Source organism: Mirounga angustirostris, unplaced genomic scaffold, assembly GCF_029215605.1.
Source record: "Mirounga angustirostris isolate CCGP_5_RB_7025 unplaced genomic scaffold, mMirAng1.0.hap1 SCAF_17, whole genome shotgun sequence".
In the NCBI taxonomy this organism is placed as follows: domain Eukaryota; kingdom Metazoa; phylum Chordata; class Mammalia; order Carnivora; family Phocidae; genus Mirounga; species Mirounga angustirostris.
The window spans coordinates 47,179,653-47,198,056 of record NW_026991725.1 but is presented as its reverse complement, the minus strand read 5'-3'; the positions used below and the strand labels follow the sequence as shown (position 1 = coordinate 47,198,056).

Here is an 18,404-nt window from a genome sequence, read left to right as displayed (position 1 = left end):
ACTCCCCGCTGAGCGGGGAGCCCGATGTGGGACTCGATCCCAGGACCCTGGGATCATGACCTGAGCCGAAGGCAGACGCTTCACCGACTGAGCCACCCTGGTGGGCACCTTCCACTTTCCCCATCCCTCCCCCCAGTGCTGGATGCCCGGATTGCCTCTAACTTCCCACCTCCCCATTCCCATGCCTGTCTCCTCTCTGGGTCATGTGCCCAGTGGATGAACTGCCGGCCATAGGGAATGTGTATATTGAAGGGCGTGGCACCTGGGTGGCTCAGTGGGTTGAGTGTCGACTCTTGGTTTCAGCTCAGATCCTGAGCTCAGTGTCCTGAGATCAAGCCCTGTGTCGGGCTCTGTGCTGAGTGCAGAGTCTGCTTGAGATTCTCTCTCCCTCTGTGTCTGCCTCTCCCACTCATGCTCGCTCTCTCTCAAATAAATAAATCCTTGAAGGTGCCTAAGTATTGCCAGAAAAAAAAAAAATGCATTTCAGAAAGATGTTTCTGGGCTGTCTTCATTACTTCATTTACAAATCTTTACCGGTCACCTGCAAGGGGTTGGGTACAGTTTTCGGCACTGAGAACAGAGCAGCGAACGAGACAGACAAGATCTCAAGCTTACACATCACAAACAAGAAAATACGAGCAAGGAAATAGCAGGTACGAATAATTACTATAGTGGCAATCAAGCAGGATGGTAGGATAGGATGTCTGGAAGGCTACTTTGCTGGCGAGGTACTTCTCACAAAATGGACTGGAAAGGGGCAATCCTGAGGGAGGGGGAGGCAAGCAGGCGGGAGGCCATCTCGGCGATGCAGGGGAGGGCTGCCGATGGTGTGAACTGGTGGGGACGGTGGGGCTCATACCTCTGGGCCTGGATATGGTGGAGCCCTTTCCCAAGACAGGGGACCCTGGGGATTGGTGGCTGGCAGCCGGCCACCCCGGGTCTGGAGCTCAGGGCACCCAGGCCAGAGGCACAGACTGGGAGTCCTCTGGGTTTGGGCTGGCTCTTGGTTCCCTGGGGCCGCCATAACAAAGTACCACCAGCTTGGTGCTTAAAAAGACAGAAATTTTTGCTTACGGTTCTGTAGGAGGGAAGTCAAATCCAGATGTTGGCAGGGCTGTCCTCTCTCCCAAGCCAGGAGATGGGCTTTCCTCTTCCAGCAGCTGATGGCCCCAGGAGCTCCTTGCAGCTTGTGGGGCTTGGGCCTCTGCCTGTCATCACGGGGCGGGGGCGGGGGGGGGGCAGCAATCTTCCTCCACGGCTGCCTCTAGCCACGGCAGTTTACAGGTGCACCCGCCACAAAGACCGAGGTGGAGACACAGGGACAAAAAGGTGTCCACTGAACTAGGTGGGACGCCAGGCCAAGGGAAGAAGCAGAGCCCAGGGGGATGCAGACAGGTTTTCAAGAGATTTGGTTTGGAAGGAAAAGCGTGACATAAGGGAAGAACTAGAAGGGATGGAACAGTATGGTCCCAGCACAGCGGAAGGAGGTTGGTGACTCCGAAGATGACGCCCTGCTTTCGAAGCCCCGCTTGGCTTGTTCCGCAGCCGTGTGGTCTTGGGCTGGTTGCTTAACCCCCCTACACCTCAGTTTCCTTATCCGGAGAACGGGGATAATGACAGTACCCACTTCCCAGGGTTGTCGGGAGGAATTAATGATTGAGGGCACCTATTAGCACAGCGTGTGGTACGCAGCGAAGTGCTGAATATTAACTCTTATTATGAAGAAGTTAAAAAAAAAAAACAAGACGAGGAGGAGGTTTCCCGAAGGAGGTGGTAAGTAATAGGAGATGCGGAGGAAAGGTCAAGGAGCTGGCGGCGCTAGCCGAGCCCGGAAAGAGGGGACAGGGAGCAGAGGGGAAGGCTGTAGGTCTGCAGGCTCTCTGGAGCAGCTAAGAGAGAGCAGGTGCTAGAGGAGACAAGACCTAAACCCTGGTTTGGGCAGCGAGAAAGTGTGTGTGTTGGGGTGGGGGTCGCGTTGGGGTGGGAGAATGTGGATCAAGGGGCACAGACGGCATCTCGGTTTGATACCACGCATCTTCACCTCTGTGCTACACCTGGGCAGCCGAGGGAAACTTCTACAAGTGAGTGATGGGCACCAAAGAATGATTGCTTGTGGGTGCGTGGTGATGTCGCTCAGCGAGGAGGGGGTGGGGGACGAGGAGTTTATACGTGGGCTGGTCAGGTCAGGTTTCAGAAGCCTGGAGCAATCAGCTAGAGAGAGCCGGCTCGGTCTGGTAGGAGGTGGGAGGTGCTCAGGGCTGGACACACAGGCTTCAGAGGCACCGTGGCAGGTGGCCGCCCAAACTGGGGGGGGGGGGGGGGGGGGCAGTGAATAATGAATAGAATGACCTGCAGAAGGCAGGTGGCAGGAGAAGACAGTCCAGAAAAGGCAGAGGCTGGTGGAGGAGAACAAGCCGCGGAAGGAGAGGCCTGGGGGCATGGCAACACCACCAGAGGGACACTCGTCTGGACGAGAGGAAAGAGAACCCAACCTCATGCAGTGACGGACTCGATTAGGAAGGGCTTGTGGACCGTTGCCGAAGACATCTCGGTGGGGTGGCAGGGGAGAGACCAGATATGGGTTGGTAGGGTGGGAAAGAAAGACAAGGAAGCAGAGACCGTAAGGACTGCTCTCAGGAAGCCTGACCCTGGGGTCTCCTGACATCTTTTTAACCTTACTGCAGACAGGGCTGCCCCTTCCTATGAGCCTCATCTCGTAGCGCAGTTAACCAGTCCACGCCAGAACTCCCTCTGCCCCTTCCGTACGCTCCCTCTGCTGCCGGGGCCGCCCTGCGTGGTCTCTCGCTTGCCTTGCCCCAGCCCTACCCTCCCGCTTCTACATTGTTCGAGCTCGGGGCTGGACACAGGTACCTCGGTCCTTAACAGTCCGAGGGAGGGTAGTCATTTCTGCATCCCTCACGGCCTTGCCTGGTGATTTAGTCGTTTGCTCACTTTTCCCTCTTTTTCTGTCCGCGCTGCCCGAGGCGCTGGGACAGAGAGAACCGTCGCCTCGCCAAGGGCCGCAGCGGTGGGGCGGGCGGGGGAGCAGGGGGCAGGACCGCGAGGGAGCCGGCGCCTCCGGGAGCGGCCGGCAGAGGGCGCGCCGGCACCGGGATTGGCCGCGGCTGGAGCGCGGACCCCGGGACTGGGGACGCGCACGTGGGGCCCGCGGCGCGTGCGGGCACGAGGCCTGGCTGGGGCGCAGCGTCCCGGTTAAAAATACGCGCCGCCGGGGTCGGGGGTTGGGGGCGGCCCTCGGGAGGGACTTCTGGAGCCGCATTAGTCCGGGAGGGACACTGCAGCTCGGGGCGAGCACCCGGGCTCCCTTGAAATCTGGGGCAAGCCTCGCGCCGGGACCTCAGTCTTCCCATCTGCGGAATGGGGATCGTGCATTTCTTCGAGAAATAGTGAGCGGCTGCTGCGGGCGTCAGTCAGGCCGACAAGTCCTTACCGCGGTGCAGTTCAGCCTCGCGGGGCGGGGGCGGGACAGAATAAATGGGCAAGTGCGGGAGCCGCTCCGCTCTTCTTGTCCTCAGCCAGGACAAAAATGAAGGATGATGGGCTAGGGAGGTCACCCTGAGAATCACGGAGGGGAGTTCTAGGTGGAGGAAGGCGCCCGTGCAAAGGCCGCGAGGCCGCAGGGCCTGGCCGGTTGGGGGAAAGGAAGAAGGCGGACCGAGCGGCCCGGGAGCTGGACGGGGCGCGCGGGACCCCGAAACAGTGGGGTCCGCGGGGAGGCTGGGGGTGCCTGGAAGGGGCTCGAGGGAACTTCCTCCCTCGGGCGAGGTCAAAACAGCCTTGGCCGGGGTGCTGGCCGCACGGATAAGGGGAGTTGTGCATTTTGCTCTGTGAATTCTACCTTAAAAGCAAAAGTGAGCGCAACTGCGAGCTGCGAAAGTCGTCCTTGTGCGGCGCGGGCGAGTCCGCGGCCCGGGGCGTGCGGGGCATCCCTCGGGGAGAGGCGGTGTGCGGGCCCCGGCCGTCTCGAGGGCGGAGGGGAGCGGTGCCGCCCCCAGCCCGAGCGGAGGCTGCCGGCGCCGGCCCCCCACCCGGGTCGTCAGGGGCAACCCTGGAGCTGCGCCCCCCGCCCCGCCCTGCGCGCAGAGGCCAGGTGGCGGTTGGGGCGCAACCAGCCCGTTTGATTTCCCGCGGCCGGTGGAGAGGGGCGGAGGGGGAGGGGAAAGGGGCCGTCGGCCAATAGGCCGGGCTGGCGGCGGTCATGTGACGGTCGCGGGGCGGGGCCCAGGTGTACTTACGGGGCGCTGAGCAGGGGCCTCGGCCTCCGCGCGAAGTCCGGGAGGCGGGGCCGGCGTGCGGGCCGGGGGGCTGCTCCTCTCCGATTGGCCTGTGGCCGGGAGGCGGGGCCTGCGCGCGCCGCGGCTGCGGGCTGCGATTGGCCTTGGCCCCGGGCCCGCTGCCGGCGTGCGGGCGAGGCTCGGGGCGCGAGGACCGAGCGGGGCGGCGGGTTCGCGAGCCAGGGGGAGGGGCCGGGGCGGTGGCGGCGGCGGCGGAGGCGGAGGAGGTGGCGGCGGCGGGGGCCGGTACCGGACCCGGCGGGATGAGCGAGGCGGAGGCGGCAGCGGTGGCGACAGCGGCCCCCGCGGCGACGGTGCCCGCGACGGCGGCAGGGGTGGTAGCGGTGGTGGTACCGGTGCCCGCGGGGGAGCCGCAGAAAGCAGGCGGCGGGGCGGGCGGCGGCGGGGTCGGAGCCGCCTCGGGCCCCGCTGCCGGGACCCCCTCGGCGCCGGGTCCCCGCACCCCTGGCAACCCCGCGACGGCAGCGTCGGGGACCCCCGCGCCCCCGGTCCGGAGTCAGGCGGACAAGCCGGTGCTGGGTGAGGGGCGGGCGCGTGCCGGAGCGGCTCTACGGGGTCGACGGGCTGGGGGAGGGGCATCGCGGAGCCCACGCGGTCCCGAGAAGCCGAAGGCCGGCCGGGCCCCGAGGCTCCAAGGGCTGGCTGGGCTGGGGGCAGCTGCCCCGAGTGAGTTCGCCTGGTGGGAAATCCCGCCGCGCCTTCCCTGCTGGGGGGGCGTGGTGGGCAGGTCCCGCTGGGCGCTTGGGCACGCCCCCGCGGCGGAGACTCGGCCTAGCCCCAGCCTTCGGTCAGCCTGGGAAGCAGGTGCACTGGGAATCCTTACGTTGGGAGGGCAGGACTTGGTGGGCCGGGTGAGTACCTGGTTCTAGGTGAAGGGCCTGGATTTGTAGCCCAGGAGCAAACTGACTTAGAGTTGGAAGGCTCTTGACAGCCTGAGCACCGCTGTGTGGGCGCTTCCACTTGGTGGACCTGGGATCAGAAAGAATGCTTTGAAGCTACTGGGCGAAACCGGTGGCTTGAGGTTATGCTTAATAGGTAAAAGGGAGGTGGACTGGATTTGGAGTGTCTCCAAACTGAGCCCGACTCCATCTCTTCCCCCCCATCTTACTGACCCCACTGCATCTCTGCCTGGCAGCAATCCAAGTCCTGGGCACTGTCAAATGGTTCAACGTCCGGAATGGTTACGGATTCATCAACAGGTATCTGAGAAACCCAGGGAGGGGGTGGAAGGGGTGTCTTCCAAACTGGCCTGTGGGACTGGACACCCTCCCGACCTCCTCCCTCCCCCTGCTGAGGCACGTGGTTGCAATGTCCAGCTGACGCTGATTGAACGTCTTTAGCCGCCGCACAAATGTGGGCAAGGTGAAGTCTCCTGCGTATCTCCAAGGGCAGCAGAGAGTTAATGATCTAGGAACTTAGCAAACCTGGCTCTGAGCTGCCCACCTTGTCTGTCTCACCTTGTGGTTTAGTTTGCCTTTGGGGCAGAATGTACCTCCTGTGTGCGCCCCAAGGCTCGGGGCTGGAATCCTCACTCATTTCCTGTCTCGGGCGGCTGGAGGAGCACTCCCCTGACTCATCTCCCTTAGAGGGCTGCTGGCTCATTTGAATCCCCTCACCTGACCCTGACGGGACGGAGGCTGGAGGGGCGGGTTGGGGAAGGAAGCCAGCCCCGGCAGAGGCTGCTGCTTTCCTTCAGTTGGACAGCCCCAGCCCTCCCGCGACTGCGGAGGGGCTGTCGAGGCGGATTCTGAGCAGAGCCAGGTCTCCCCCAGTGGGCCCTTCCCCAACCCGGGCACCCTGCCCAGCCCAGCCCTCCCGGGAGGCCCCAGTTCCCTCTTAGCAGGCTGACCTTTGTGCAGATCCAAGTGCTTTAAAGTGAGAACATTTGATCTAGGGAAGGATCCCTCTCTAATTCTGGAAACTTAGGGCTCCTGGGAAGTTCTGAAGGAAAATCCGTCCCCCCCTCCCCGCCGTGGGGTGCTAAGATAAACTGGGGTAATAGGCAAGTCGTGATTGAAAATGGTAAAATATTTTCTTCTTTCTCACCCTTGGTCCTTTGGTATGTTGGAGGGGGGGGCTGATCCTGGGGCTCACCTCTGGGCTGAGGGTGAGAATAAAGTCTTGGGGATGTTTAGAGCAGGTTCTGGACACATTGTCCCCTTCTGCTCCTTTCCCCGTCCGTACTTTCTCTTTCCTTCTAGACTATAGAAAGGAAGACATGGAGAGGAATTTTCCAGCCATGATAGGGGTTGGGGGCAGGGGCCAGAGATAGTTAAACTCAGCACTGCCAGGTTCTAAGGTGCCCTGGGGCAGAGAGGTGAGTCCTCAGCAGGTAAAGAGCTGGCCCGGCATCTTCAAGGTGACTTTGCCTTCCCCCTCTGCCCTTAGGAAGCTCAGGGTTTTCGCCATACTTCTCTTCATACCAGCTTCTGGCTCTTGTCACTCCCCAGGCCCCCCATCTCTCCCCACCCTCCCCCCCCAGCCCCTGCAAGGAGCCAGGGGAGGCCAGCGAGGATGGGCCTGCTGCTTTGGGGCATGGGCAGCTGGGGAGATCTCACCAAGGTCCCCCCCCTAACAACCCCTCCTGTTCTGCAGGAATGACACCAAGGAGGATGTCTTTGTTCACCAGGTAAGAGCTAGGGGGGAGAGGGGTGGGGAAGAACCCACCCTCTCTCTCTCTCTCTCTCTCTCTCTCTCTCTCTCTCTCTCTCTCTCGAAAGGCCTATGCCATAATCCTCAGCAGCACGCAGCTTTCTCCTGCCTTTCCCCTCACGACAGCATGCCCACCAGGAAACGGCCCTCTCCTCCCCCTCGCCTCAGGTGCCTGTATTAACCGCCATTGGCCCCACGTGTGTCCCGCTGTCTGCGAGAAATGAGCTTGTTGCCCCCCGGCCGTGGTGTGCTCACTCCCCACATCAGGACCTGTTAACACAAGGACGAACCCTAGGCCGTGTTCTGAGGGACAGGACACAGGCTAGAGCTACTTGGGTGCGGTGGTTCTCAAAGTGTGGTCCCCGCTCAGCAGCATCACCTGCCTGCCAATTCTCAGCTCCCCCCAGACCTGCTGAAGCAGTGGGGCTTGGGGGCGGAGCCCAGCACCCGTTTGCAGGAGCTCTCCAGGTGCTGCGGCTGGGCCCGCAGGTTGAGAACCACTGCTGGGGGGGAGGAGCTCTCAGGTAAGCAGCGGTGCATTTGGCCCACTGGGCAACTTAGCACTGTCTCAGCTTTTGGTTTTGCTTTGAGTTCCTGCTTCTGGCCTCCCTTTGGGAAATCCCAGAGGGGAAAGGGAGGAGGGAGTGTGTCGTGGGGATGGACAGTGCTGAGGGCTGGGAGGAGCCTGGTTTTCGGCTTCTCCCCCACTGAACTTGGCCTGCCTCCGCGCTCCGCCCTCCGCCCGGCCCGGCCACACGGATGATGGATGGTGAACCGCACGAAATGGGGTGGCGGGCCCAGCAGGGGTGAGGGAGACTCCGGGCTTGCTGCCCTCACCTTTCTCATGGCCTTTCCCCTGCCAGACGGCCATTAAAAGAAACAACCCCAGGAAGTTCCTGCGCAGCGTCGGAGATGGGGAGACAGTGGAGTTCGATGTCGTGGAGGGAGAGAAGGTTCGGGCTGCGGCGGGGCAGGGGTGGCCCGGCTGCAGGAGGGAGGCCCTCCCGAGGCCCCCCTTCCTCGGGCCAGTTAGCCCGGGCCTTGGGATTGGGGCCGAGCTCTCCCGAGGACGCGTAGCCTTCGCCACTCTGGTGTTCTACAGACACGTCCCTCTTAATAACATCTGGGTTTCTTCGTTACGCACCAAGCACTTCCAGTCTGTTCTCCACGTGTCCTGAGCCCGCCCTCCTCCTCCCCCACCTTCCCCCCCCACCCCAAGAGGGTCCGTAGCAGCTACTCGGGAGGGGCAAGTTACAGAGGAGGCCTCTCCTAGAAGGGTCCACACGAAGGCCCGGGCCCCAGGGGGAGGGTAGGAGACCCCAGCCCGGAGGAGCTGCAGGGAAGCCGGAGAGGGGGATTTAGCTGGGAGAAGGGGAGGCAGGTTTGGGGGTGTCGGGCGCGCAGCCGGGGCGAGCTCTCACTGTCCTCCCCGTCTCCCTCACCCCCAGGGTGCGGAAGCTGCTAACGTAACTGGGCCGGGGGGCGTGCCAGTGAAGGGCAGCCGCTATGCCCCCAATCGACGCAGGTTCCGCAGGTTCATCCCGCGGCCTCGTCCAGCTGCCCCGCCACCCATGGTGGCAGAGGCTCCGTCAGGCGGGGCTGAACCGGGCAGCGAAGGGGAGCGGGCCGAGGACTCTGGACAGAGGCCCAGGCGGCGGCGCCCACCTCCCTTCTTCTACCGACGGCGCTTTGTGCGAGGCCCTCGGCCCCCCAACCAGCAGCAGCCTATAGAGGTGGGGGTCCTGGGCGTGTGGGGAGGGGCGTCGGCGAGGACGGAGACCTCAGAGTCTCCAGAGGAAGAGGAGGGGGGCCGGAAAGGGGGCCGGAAAGGGCCCCAGGGCGGCAGGTGTCCCTCCCCGCCCCCCAGGCCTTTGTGTGTTCCTAGGGCACCGACGGGGTAGAGCCCAAAGAGACAGCCCCATTGGAGGGGGACCAACAGGGAGATGAGCGTGTCCCCCCTCCCAGATTCCGGCCTCGGTACCGAAGGTAAGACTCCCTTTCTGGGGCCGTCTTCCCCTCCCTGTCTGGTACTGGTCTGGGGGGAGCAGGGAGGGGAAGAGCGAGGCTGCTAAGAGGAGCCTGAGGCTAGTGGCGAGGGGGGCAGGGCAGCTCAGTGATGCCCAGCGGGGGTGGGAAAGCAGGCTGGTTCCCCTGGGCTGGGGGAGCCCTGGGAGGGAGGGAGACGAAACAAGTCCCCCACTTGTCTCCCCAGGCCTTTCCGCCCCAGGCCACCCCAGCAGCCTACCACAGAAGGTGGGGATGGCGAGACCAAGCCCAGCCAAGGCCCCACTGATGGGTCCCGGCCTGAGCCTCAGCGCCCACGAAACCGCCCCTACTTCCAGCGGCGGCGGCAGCAGCCCCCCGGACCCAGGCAGCCCACAGCCCCGGAGGTGAGGACCTGGGCTGCTTGGTGGGGGGCTAGGGGGGTAAGAGAAAAGGCCCCAGCCTGTTTCCCTTCCCTTCTCTGCCCCTGCCCCCCCCACACACACACCAGGGAGCCCAGACTTCTGCTGCTGGGTCCACCACCTCCGGCAGGTGCCCTTCCCCGCACCCCCCCCCCCCGCTCTGCTTGGAAGCCCCAGCCCCTGCTTGTGGGAGGAATGGGAAGAAAAAAGGTGGAAGAAGGTTAAAGTTGGGGGCTCTCAAGGATAAGAGGGTCTCAAATGACTGCCCCTGTTCTCGCCAGACCTCAGCCCCCATCAACAGTGGGGACCCCCCCACCACCATACTGGAGTGACTCCAACACGAAGGACCCCCAGAGCTACCATCTGGTGAGCGGCTGCGCCCGGGGGGCAGCCCCGGAGGTGGGGCGCTGGGGCCTGAGGAGGGGTCGCGGTCACCATTTGTCCCTGTCTTTCTCTCACGCAGGTTGTCTGCCAGTTTTTCCAGCTGCCCTGTACCCCACCCAGCACCCCTCCCCCCTTCCCATGACTCATGACATCAAAACATCGGCTTTCCCCTTTTCCTTGAGACTCAGGAGGGCCGAAGCAACAGCCGTTTGCTTCTTCTCTGTCCCCTACCAAGGGCTGAAGGAAGGGATCCATCCTGTTGTTCAGAGGCACCATGTCCCTCCCCTGGATCAGGCTGAGAAGGAACCAGCCAACTCTCACCTCCTCCTGGTTGTTTTTCTTTCCCACCCCAGTTTATTTTTGGTCTCTCCTCTAGCCCCTACCTCTGAAGCCATTTTATGAACTGTCATGTGCCACCTGAGCCTCCAGTAAAAACAAAAACAGGCTTTCCCTGTGGTCTTGGTCTCGGCGTCTTTTCTGTGGAGTCACTGGAGACTCCCTGTGAGTCACCTATCCCATCGTAGCCTGGGGCTGACTGCTCCCCTGCAGGAATGTTCTGGGAAGTGCCCAGGGCAGCGGCTAGCACTGGGGGCTACAACTTACTGAGCATTTACTGTTCATAAATGCAATGACCGGGGCGCCCAGCTGGCTCAGGCGGTAGAACATGCCACTCTTGATCTTGGGGTCGTGTGTTCAGGCCCCACGCTGGGTGCAGAGCTTAGTTTAAAAAAAAAAAGAAAAAAAGCAATGACTAGAAGCTTAAGTGTGGGCAGAGTGACCACATCCAGAGGATTCTTGGGCCTTGAGCTAGGACAGGGTGGAGAGAGGGACAGAGACGCAGAGAGGACAGGGAGCGGCCCCGGGTGCCTCCACAACAGGACGCGCATCGCATACAGTGACTTTATGTATGGATCTCTCTCTATATATACATATATATATACATTTAGTACAACAGACCTTTGGTTTTTTCTTCCTACCCCTTTTGCAAACATATACAAAAATATCTGAAGGCTCCTCCCACCCCGTGTTTACAGGCAGCCTTTCAAACTCCTCTTTCCCTTAGTTGGTCAAAAGCTTGTGGGTAGAACACCCTTGAGGAGGGCAGAGGAGGCAGGAGTGGGGCCCCCCCTTGGAAGCCTCGGGAAGCCGTCCCTCTCACCACACGTGCCCTGGAAGATGGAGCGAGAGAGCTGAGCCTGCCAGGAGAGCTGAGCTCAGGCCTTGGGAGGCTGTGTCCTCCGTCTGGGAGGGGTCAAGATGGGACCCCCTTCACCCAGAGTTTATGTGGCAAGAATTCAGAGAAAGTGCCAGTGAGTAGGAGGAGTCCGAGGTAACAGGAAGCTACTTCTCTGCTCCAGTCCTGCTCCCTGCTTCCGTCCACCCACTAAAAAGTCAGCCCAGGGCCTCTCCTCCCCACACCCCCCTCTTCTCTAGCAAGGGGTGAGAGAATATTCTGGAACAGAGGCTGGGTGGGGGTGGGGCAGCCTATGGAGGAGGGAGGGGATGAGCCGGGAGAACGGCTCACCCTGATGGCCACAGCCTAACACATAAATAATCCAAGAGTCACATGAGGGGACTGAGGGGGCGCTCAGACCACCCTTCCCTCCAGCTTCCCAGTTCTTCCAGGCCGCAGGGGCATCACCCTGGAAGTAACAGGGAAGAGTGCTGCACAGGGGAGGAGGGGTCTCCGGGGCGGGGGGAGAGGGGCGAGAGCACAGCCCTCCCACCTCTGCCTGGCCTCTCAGTCGTTCTCGTCGGGCCCCAAGTACTCGAGTTCCGTGCTGGGTTTCACCTCCTGCTCTAAGAGGGAGGGCGTCCGGTGGAAGTTGGCCGAGATCTGGTCAAACGTCCGGCCTCGGGTTTCAGGCACTTTTAAGAAGGTGAAGATAAAGAAGCCAAGCAGGAGGATGGCGAACAGAAGGAAGACGTAGGGCCCCATAGCCTCCTGGGATAGGTGGAGAAAGACGTGTTGGCGGGCGGGGGTTGGGGTGGTCTCGGTGGAGCCGGGCAGGAAGGGCCCCGGCGGGTGGGGGGCTATGCAGACGCAGGTGGCTCCGTGGCGGGGCAAGGGAACCGACCAGGAACGAGTGAAGAAGAGATTCTCTGTGCCCCACCTCCCACAATGTCTCCCTCTCTCCCGTCCTGAGGGCAGTACGCCCGGCTCAGAGCGGATTCCAACCGGTGGTCCGCAGGAGGATCGCGCGCTGATCGTTTAACTCTAAGTCAGGCCCCAGCTGGCTCGGAAGACAGCTCTGCTGTTAGCCCAGGCCTTCAGCTCCCACGTGGCCCAGAGTGACCCCCGGACAGGAGCGGGGAAAGCAAGTGGGAGACGGGCATGGGCGCTTCAGAGCGGCCTGCGGGGGTGGGAGGCGGGGACGAGGCGCAGGGCACCTACCGCGACATACTGGAAACCCATGCCGATGACGAAGTTGCACGTCCAGTTGGAGAAGCCAGCCACGGCCATGGCCGCTGGGCGGGGGCCCTGGCTGAACAGCTCGGCCACGATGAACCAGGGGATGGGGCCCGGGCCGATCTCAAAGAACGCCACAAAGCCAAAGATGGCCACGATGGAGACGTAGCTCATGGCGGGAACGCGCTCCTGGCGCAGGCGGGGAGGGAAGGGAATTCAGGCGCGGCAGAGAAGTGAAGGCCGCCCCTCCCAGCAGCGCACGGAGGAGCCGCCACCCGCGGTCAGAGCAGGCCTCTGGGCGCACGGCGCGCTGCCCTATCGCTGCCCTACTCAGGGCCCCGGGGGCGTGAACGCCCCCTCGGCCGCTAGGATGGCCCACTCGCTCCCGCTTCCAAAGCTGGCTCCTGACGACCCACTGCTCCTGAGACTGGGCAGGGGCGGGGGCCCTCCTTCCTGGCTGCGGCCGTCGTCGTGCTGGAGCTTCCTCCCAGACTGGGAAACTGGTGCAGCCCGGGTCCCTTGGGATGGCGCGCGCGCGCGCACGCACACACATGCGCACATGCACGTGCGCACATACACACGCGCACACGCACGCGTGCACACATACACGTGCGCACATACACACGCACGCACGCGCGCGCACATACACGCGCACCGCACACACACGCACGCACATACACACGCGCACACGCACGCACATGCACACGCACACATGCACACGCGCGCGCACACGTACACATGCACGCACGTGCGCGCGCGCGCGCACATACACGCACGCACGCACATAAACGCGCACACGCACGCGCGCACACATACACATGCACGCACGCGCGCGCACATACACGCGCACCGCACACGCACGCACATACACACGCGCACACGCGCGCACATACACGTGCACACGCGCGCACATACGCACACGCGCGCACACACGCACGCACACATGCACACACGCACACATGCGCGCGCGCATACACGTGCACACGCACGCACATGCGCGCGCACATACGAGCGCGCGCGCAGGCTGGGCTCCCTCTCCCCCCCCCAGGCCTCACCAGCAGCAGCAGAGCTACAGTCATCAGGATGGCGCAGCCACACATTCCGGCCAGGCCCAGGAGGTGCAGCGTCCGGCGCCCAGCCCGCTCCACCAGGAACACCTGCAGGGAGAGTCAGGGCTCGGTGGAGGGCCTCCGGGCACAGGAGGTGGGGGGGGAGCTCCGGGGGGCGGTGCGGAAGCCAATGGGGGGCGCCAGCAGTTACCGAGACCAAGGTGAAGACGGTGTTGACCACACCGGCACCGATGGTGGCGTAGGCCGGCTGCCCGACCCCCGCCGTCTCGAAGATGCTGGTTGAATAATAGAACACCTACGAGGGGAGGAGAAGGAAAGGGGCTGCGGACCGACCCCGCACCGGACCACAGGGGGCTGGCTGCCGGCTCGCCTCCTCCTGAGCTGCTCCCTCACCCCTGCCCCGCCGAGGCTGCCGCCCACGTACAGCATTGATGCCGGACAGCTGCTGGCTCAGCTGCAGCACGACGGCGATGACCAGGGGCTGCCGGTGGGGGCGGCTGCCCAGGAGCTGGGGCAGGGACAGCGGCCGCTCCCGCTCCAGCTGCCGCTTCTCCTCCTTCAGCTCGGCCAGGGCGCCAGAGACGTCAGCCCAGCCGGTCAGGCGCTTCAGACCTGGAGGTGACGAGTGTCAGGCCTGAGCGGACGGGGGCGGACGGGGAGGGCCCCCCCTCCGCAGGTGCTGGCAAGGTGGGGGGGGTAGCTCACTCTTTCTGGCGGGCCCCTCCAGGTTCCGGATGATGTAGAGGTAGCGGGGGCTTTCTGGGCAGAAGGGCAGCAGGACCAGCTGCAGGAGGGCGGGCAGCACGGTGACGCCCAGGAGCACGGGCCAGAGGGCGGCAGTGCCCAGCATGGACTCCAAGCCCAGCACCTGTGGCAGCAGGGTGGGAAGGAAAGAGGGCCGGCCATTCAGCCCAGAGCCCCACTCAACCCGCCCGCCTAGCCACCCGGAAGGCCAGGCCCAGTCACCTGGGCGATCAGAATGCCTATGACGATGGCCAGCTGGTTGAGCGTCCCCAAGGCACCCCGCAGGTGAGTGGGGGCGATCTCCCCCACGTACATGGGCACCAGCCCTGATGTGAGCCCTGGGCAGAGGGAAGAAGAGAGGGCTGAGGGCAGCTGGTCACTCCCGCCCCCAAGCTCAGCGCTGGTGGAGGGCAGCGGGGCGCTGGGCAGGGCCATGGCACCCGAGGCAGGTACCTGAGTAGGCGCCAATGAGGAACCGCCCCAGAATGAGCATCTCGTAGGAGGCGGCCACGTTGGCCAGGCCCATGAGGGCGCCCCCCAGCATCGCCAGGACGTTGTTGACCAGCATTGCCTTCTTCCTGCCAGGCAAAGAGTGAGGTCGAGAGTTAGGGTGCCACGCGGCGGCCCCCTGCCTGCCTCCCCCCCAACCCTTGCCCACCAGCCCCATACCTTCCCAGCCACTGAGAGATGACACCGATGAGGAAGGAGGAGATCATGCCGCCCACAGAAAAGATGGCCACAGAGAGAGCCCAGAGGGTGGTGAGGGTGCTTGGTGGGATGGAGCTGGGTCCCTCAGGCCCCTGCCTCCCCAACCACGTCTCATTGTAGCTCTGTTCAATCACCTGGTGTGTGTGTCGGGGGGAGACAGTGGAGGAGTGACGGCCTGCAGAGACTTCCCCCTCGGCTCTCCCCTGCTGCCCCCTGCCCCCCACTCTGCCCACCACAGGCCCTTCACCTTCTGCGGGGCATTGATGACCCCAAGGTTGTAGCCAAACTGCAGGGAGCCCAGCACAGCCGAGAAGACAGCAAGGATCAGGGTGCCAGTGACTCTCTGTTGAGGAGGTTCCCCGTCCTGGGCAGGCAGAAGCAGAGAGGAGGCGGGTCACATGCAATCACGATTTCTTTCCTTCGTCCAGGGGCCCCGGGGCCCAGCTGAGCCTGAAGATGCTGGGTTCCATCCAACATGTTGGGTGAGGGAAACTGGGCCATATTAGGAATGGAGCAAGGAACTCAGTGTAAACAGGAGCAGGAAGAACCCACAGGAACTGGGCATGAAGGAGAAACTGGATGTTTGCGTCCAGCAAGCTGAGAAATGTTTGAGGATGTCGGCCTCACCATTTCTCCGTGACCTTGGGACAGGCTTGGCCTTAAGACTTGAGTTCAGATTTGTGTGACCTTGGGCAAGTCACTTCCCGGCTCTGAAGCCAGGTGTCCTCTGGGTTAGGGGAGAAAGGGGTGATGCGGCCTGCTTTGCCCACCTGGCCGTGCAAGGGAGAAAATCAAAACCAAATGCTATGGGGATTCCTGACGGCGCTGGATTTATAAACCGACAAGAGCCTTATCATCAGCCTCGGTCCCCTATCCTCCCCTCTGGGGGTGCTCTCAGCAGGCTCCCGGAGGCCCCAGCACGCTCAGGAAGGGCAATTCCAAAAAGGACGTCGCGGGCATTCCTCCCCGCATATGGCCCTCGGGACGGCCTTCTCTGTCTCCGCCCCGGCCTCCCCGCCCTAGCCTAGGCTCCGCCGCAGGGCAGGGCGGGGGGCCGTGCCCGGCCCCTACGTGGGCGAGCCGTGCCCGGGGAACGGGGGCGGGAAGGTGGTGCGAGGGGCGGTGGCCGCTTGTTGGCGGCACATACTGTCTCCAAGCGGAAACCTGAGCTGGGGGGGGGGGGGGCTGACATTCCCCTCAGCCCCTCCACCAACCGTGGGGCCAAGGGAAAGTTCAGCGTCCTGGAGGACGGCCAGGAGTGGGGGTGGCGGCCCACGAGAGCCTCCGCTCCTCGAAAAACTTCCCGCGAGCCGGGACACACGGGCAGCTCCAGGAGGGCAAGACTCGCCTGGACCTGCTTTCTCGGACTGGATCCGGGGCAGGGCGTCCCGCGATCCCGGCGCGCCCCGCCGCGCCCTGGAGAAGGGGGCGAACCCTGGACTCGGGAAACCCCGGGGTGGCCCGTGCCCCCGGACGGCACCCCCAGACCCATTCAGCCTCTTAGAAGGATGGGAATCCCACAGTCACGGGGTGGCCGGCCCGGGTATAAATAGCCAGGCCCCCACCTCCCCCACCCCCTGCGCCTGCGCAGGGACCGCCCCCTAGCTGACCCCAACCGCGACCCCAGCGGGAGAAGAGCGGGCCCTGTGCCCCCGTCCCGCCCCCGCATGCCGAACCCTACTTCCGAGCCGATCTGTTGGAAGCCCGACGGCATCTTGTCTTAGGAACCGGAGGCGCAGGAGCTGCAGTTCACAGGGAGGCGACTGGGGGTTAGCGGCCCCGGCCTGGCGGGCAGAGGGCGCGGTGGCGGCGGGCGTCCCGGGGCGACTTGCGGAGGGCGAGCCTGGCGGGACCCACCGCCGCGAGCCAAGGATCCAGAGAGCGGCAGGGCTCTCGGGGATCTGGCGGAGCCCGGCTTGGGGGAGAGACCCGAAGAGCCCCCCACGGGCCACGCCCTTCGCAGCACCCATTGGCCAGGAGCCCGCACACCCCAGAAGGCCACGCCCCTCCCTCAGCCTGGGGTTTCGAATTTGGCAGTGGGGAGCGGGCGGGCCGGCGAGGCCACGCCCCCCCAGCGTGCCCGGCGAGACGCGCCCAGAGGGTGCCCGCCCGCCTCCAGCCGCGAAGTTTGGGAAAAAGGGTCCCGGGACCCAGGAGGCCCCGCCCCACCTCGTGTGCGGACTCGGTCCCGCATCCCGGCTTGGGGCTGGGGAAGCACTGGAAAGCCGGGCGCCGCGGGTTGGGACCGCGGGGTCGGGGAGGAGGGGATGCGGCAGGTACGCTCGGCCCCGGAGACAACTCGGGCGGCCTGAGACCGCGCGCGAGCGGGCGCGCCGGGTGGCTGGGGAGCAATGGCCTGGAGTAACCCACCGCGCCTATTTTTAGCTCCCACGTTGGGAGACGCCAAATGTCAGGTCCCGGGTGTCCCGGCCTGTCCTGGGCGGGGGAGGGCAGGGAGATGGAGCCTTAAAGGCTCCGAGACACGCTTCCCACGCGGGGATGGCCCTGGGGCACAGGAAGTTCCGTTCCTAGCGCCCTGGGTGTCTGGGCTTGGTGGTCCTCCTTCCGTGCATCCGTGCTCCGGGCACTGCCCATGTGGCCCTTACCCTACACCCGTTCCCCACACTGGTTCCTGGATGCGGCCCGAGGGACAGCTGGTCACACCAACCACGCCACCAGCCTGAGGTCCCTGAGCTGCCACGAATGTGCTGGCCCCATGGACGACCTGGACACGCTCTCCGGAGGCCGCTCCGGGTCTGCAACCCCAGCGAGGAGGGCGCGACCTAAGAGATGGCGCGTGCGGGCCGGAGCGCAAGGCGCGGCGCCGCGAACGGGCCTCGGAAGCGCTGGGCTGTGGTGCCACCTGCAGGGAGAGCGAGGATCCGCAGCGGATCCGGGCGGAGTCGTCTCGGGCCCACCGGCCCTCGACGGTCCACCTCTGTCAGGCGTCCTTACATCCAACCCAGGCCTCGTTCTGGAGCTCCGGATCCGAGGATTCGGCGCCCGCCGGCACGGGGCAGCTCACATGATCCGCATGTCCAAACCTGCCCTTCCTCCTAACCTCCCCATCCCAGTGGATGGTCCCGTTGGCCCCCTGAGGATCCTGGAGGTCACGCTCGATTCCTGCCCTCTTTCACCCCCCACCCCCGCCGCGCCTTTACCCGGTTAGTTACCGACATTGGTGTGTTGACCTCCTCAACTCACATTCGTCTGATTTTCTCCCCCTGTACGGCTGACGCGTTGGTCCAGAACATCATTACCTCCTGCCTCTTACTTTCCTTGTGCGGGGGGCAGAGTTCAACGTAAAAAACGTTCAACTGCATCACTCCCTCCCCAAAAGTCGGTGGTTCTTTGTTGCCCCCACTGTCGAGGTCAGACCTCTTTTCAGAGCGAACAAAACCTCCTGCCTTTCTTGTCCCATTTCAGTCTCACCTTCTAGACTTTATCCTCACAGCCTAGTCAATGCCTAACCCCCCCCCCCCCACACACACACGCACAAGGTGCCTCCGCTGTCTGGAATGCCAGAGGACTCCTAGTCACCCTTCAGAAAATGCTCACCCCCTCTGTGAAACCTTTGTTGACTTCCTCCAGGAAAACAAAGAGAGCCACGTGTCCCCGGTGTAGCAGATTGTCACCATTTCTTCTCTGTACTTCAACCTTGAGAGGAGAAGCTCACCTTGTTTCCCTCTATGTCCCCAGCACCCAGCCTAGTGCT

At 63.7% G+C, this 18,404-nt stretch overlaps 2 protein-coding genes across 5 annotated transcripts; one reads left to right on the top strand and one right to left on the bottom strand.

Moving 5' to 3' along the window:
* Window positions 1-4,497: 4,497 nt before the first annotated feature.
* On the top strand, window positions 4,498-10,213 carry YBX2 (Y-box binding protein 2). Of its 2 annotated transcripts, none has more exons than XM_064582615.1 (9): window positions 4,498-4,835; window positions 5,452-5,515; window positions 6,912-6,945; window positions 7,832-7,921; window positions 8,417-8,701; window positions 8,854-8,954; window positions 9,181-9,394; window positions 9,655-9,739; window positions 9,837-10,213. In XM_064582615.1, the coding sequence occupies exons 1-8, from the start codon at window positions 4,559-4,561 to the stop codon at window positions 9,703-9,705; spliced, it is 1,116 nt and encodes a 371-aa protein (XP_064438685.1). In that variant the 5' UTR covers window positions 4,498-4,558; the 3' UTR covers window positions 9,706-9,739; window positions 9,837-10,213. The 2 variants fall into 2 exon arrangements, with proteins under 2 accessions (XP_064438685.1, XP_045746013.1); XM_045890057.3 differs by having other exon boundaries at window positions 4,503-4,835; window positions 9,181-9,358.
* A 229-nt stretch (window positions 10,214-10,442) lies between these two features.
* Window positions 10,443-16,642, bottom strand: SLC2A4 (solute carrier family 2 member 4). 3 transcript variants are annotated; one of them, XM_045890032.3, is made up of 11 exons: window positions 16,038-16,200; window positions 14,937-15,053; window positions 14,651-14,823; window positions 14,435-14,559; window positions 14,204-14,319; window positions 13,943-14,105; window positions 13,662-13,849; window positions 13,428-13,532; window positions 13,223-13,324; window positions 12,153-12,356; window positions 10,443-11,702 (listed from the first exon to the last, which is right to left on the bottom strand). In XM_045890032.3, the coding sequence occupies exons 1-11, from the start codon at window positions 16,179-16,181 to the stop codon at window positions 11,499-11,501; spliced, it is 1,641 nt and encodes a 546-aa protein (XP_045745988.1). In that variant the 5' UTR covers window positions 16,182-16,200; the 3' UTR covers window positions 10,443-11,498. The 3 variants fall into 3 exon arrangements, with proteins under 3 accessions (XP_045745988.1, XP_045745989.1, XP_054367090.1); XM_045890033.3 differs by lacking the exon at window positions 16,038-16,200 and adding an exon at window positions 16,371-16,641 and having other exon boundaries at window positions 10,644-11,702; XM_054511115.2 differs by lacking the exons at window positions 14,651-14,823; window positions 16,038-16,200 and adding an exon at window positions 16,371-16,642 and having other exon boundaries at window positions 10,644-11,702.
* Window positions 16,643-18,404: the final 1,762 nt, after the last annotated feature.

Bases quoted from the DNA above. Each gene is read 5' to 3' on its own strand.
- SLC2A4 (XM_045890032.3), bottom strand. From the start codon at position 16,181: ATGGGTCTGGGGGTGCCGTCCGGGGGCACGGGCCACCCCGGGGTTTCC. The intron at 15,054-16,037 runs GCGAGTCTTGCC...CTGCCTGCCCAG, and splicing joins GTCCGAGAAAGCAGGTCCAG to GACGGGGAACCTCCTCAACA. The intron at 13,850-13,942 runs GTGAGCTACCCC...CGTCACCTCCAG, and splicing joins GGAGGGGCCCGCCAGAAAGA to GTCTGAAGCGCCTGACCGGC.
- YBX2 (XM_064582615.1), top strand. From the start codon at position 4,559: ATGAGCGAGGCGGAGGCGGCAGCGGTGGCGACAGCGGCCCCCGCGGCG. The intron at 7,922-8,416 runs GTTCGGGCTGCG...CCTCACCCCCAG, and splicing joins ATGTCGTGGAGGGAGAGAAG to GGTGCGGAAGCTGCTAACGT. The intron at 8,702-8,853 runs GTGGGGGTCCTG...GTGTGTTCCTAG, and splicing joins ACCAGCAGCAGCCTATAGAG to GGCACCGACGGGGTAGAGCC.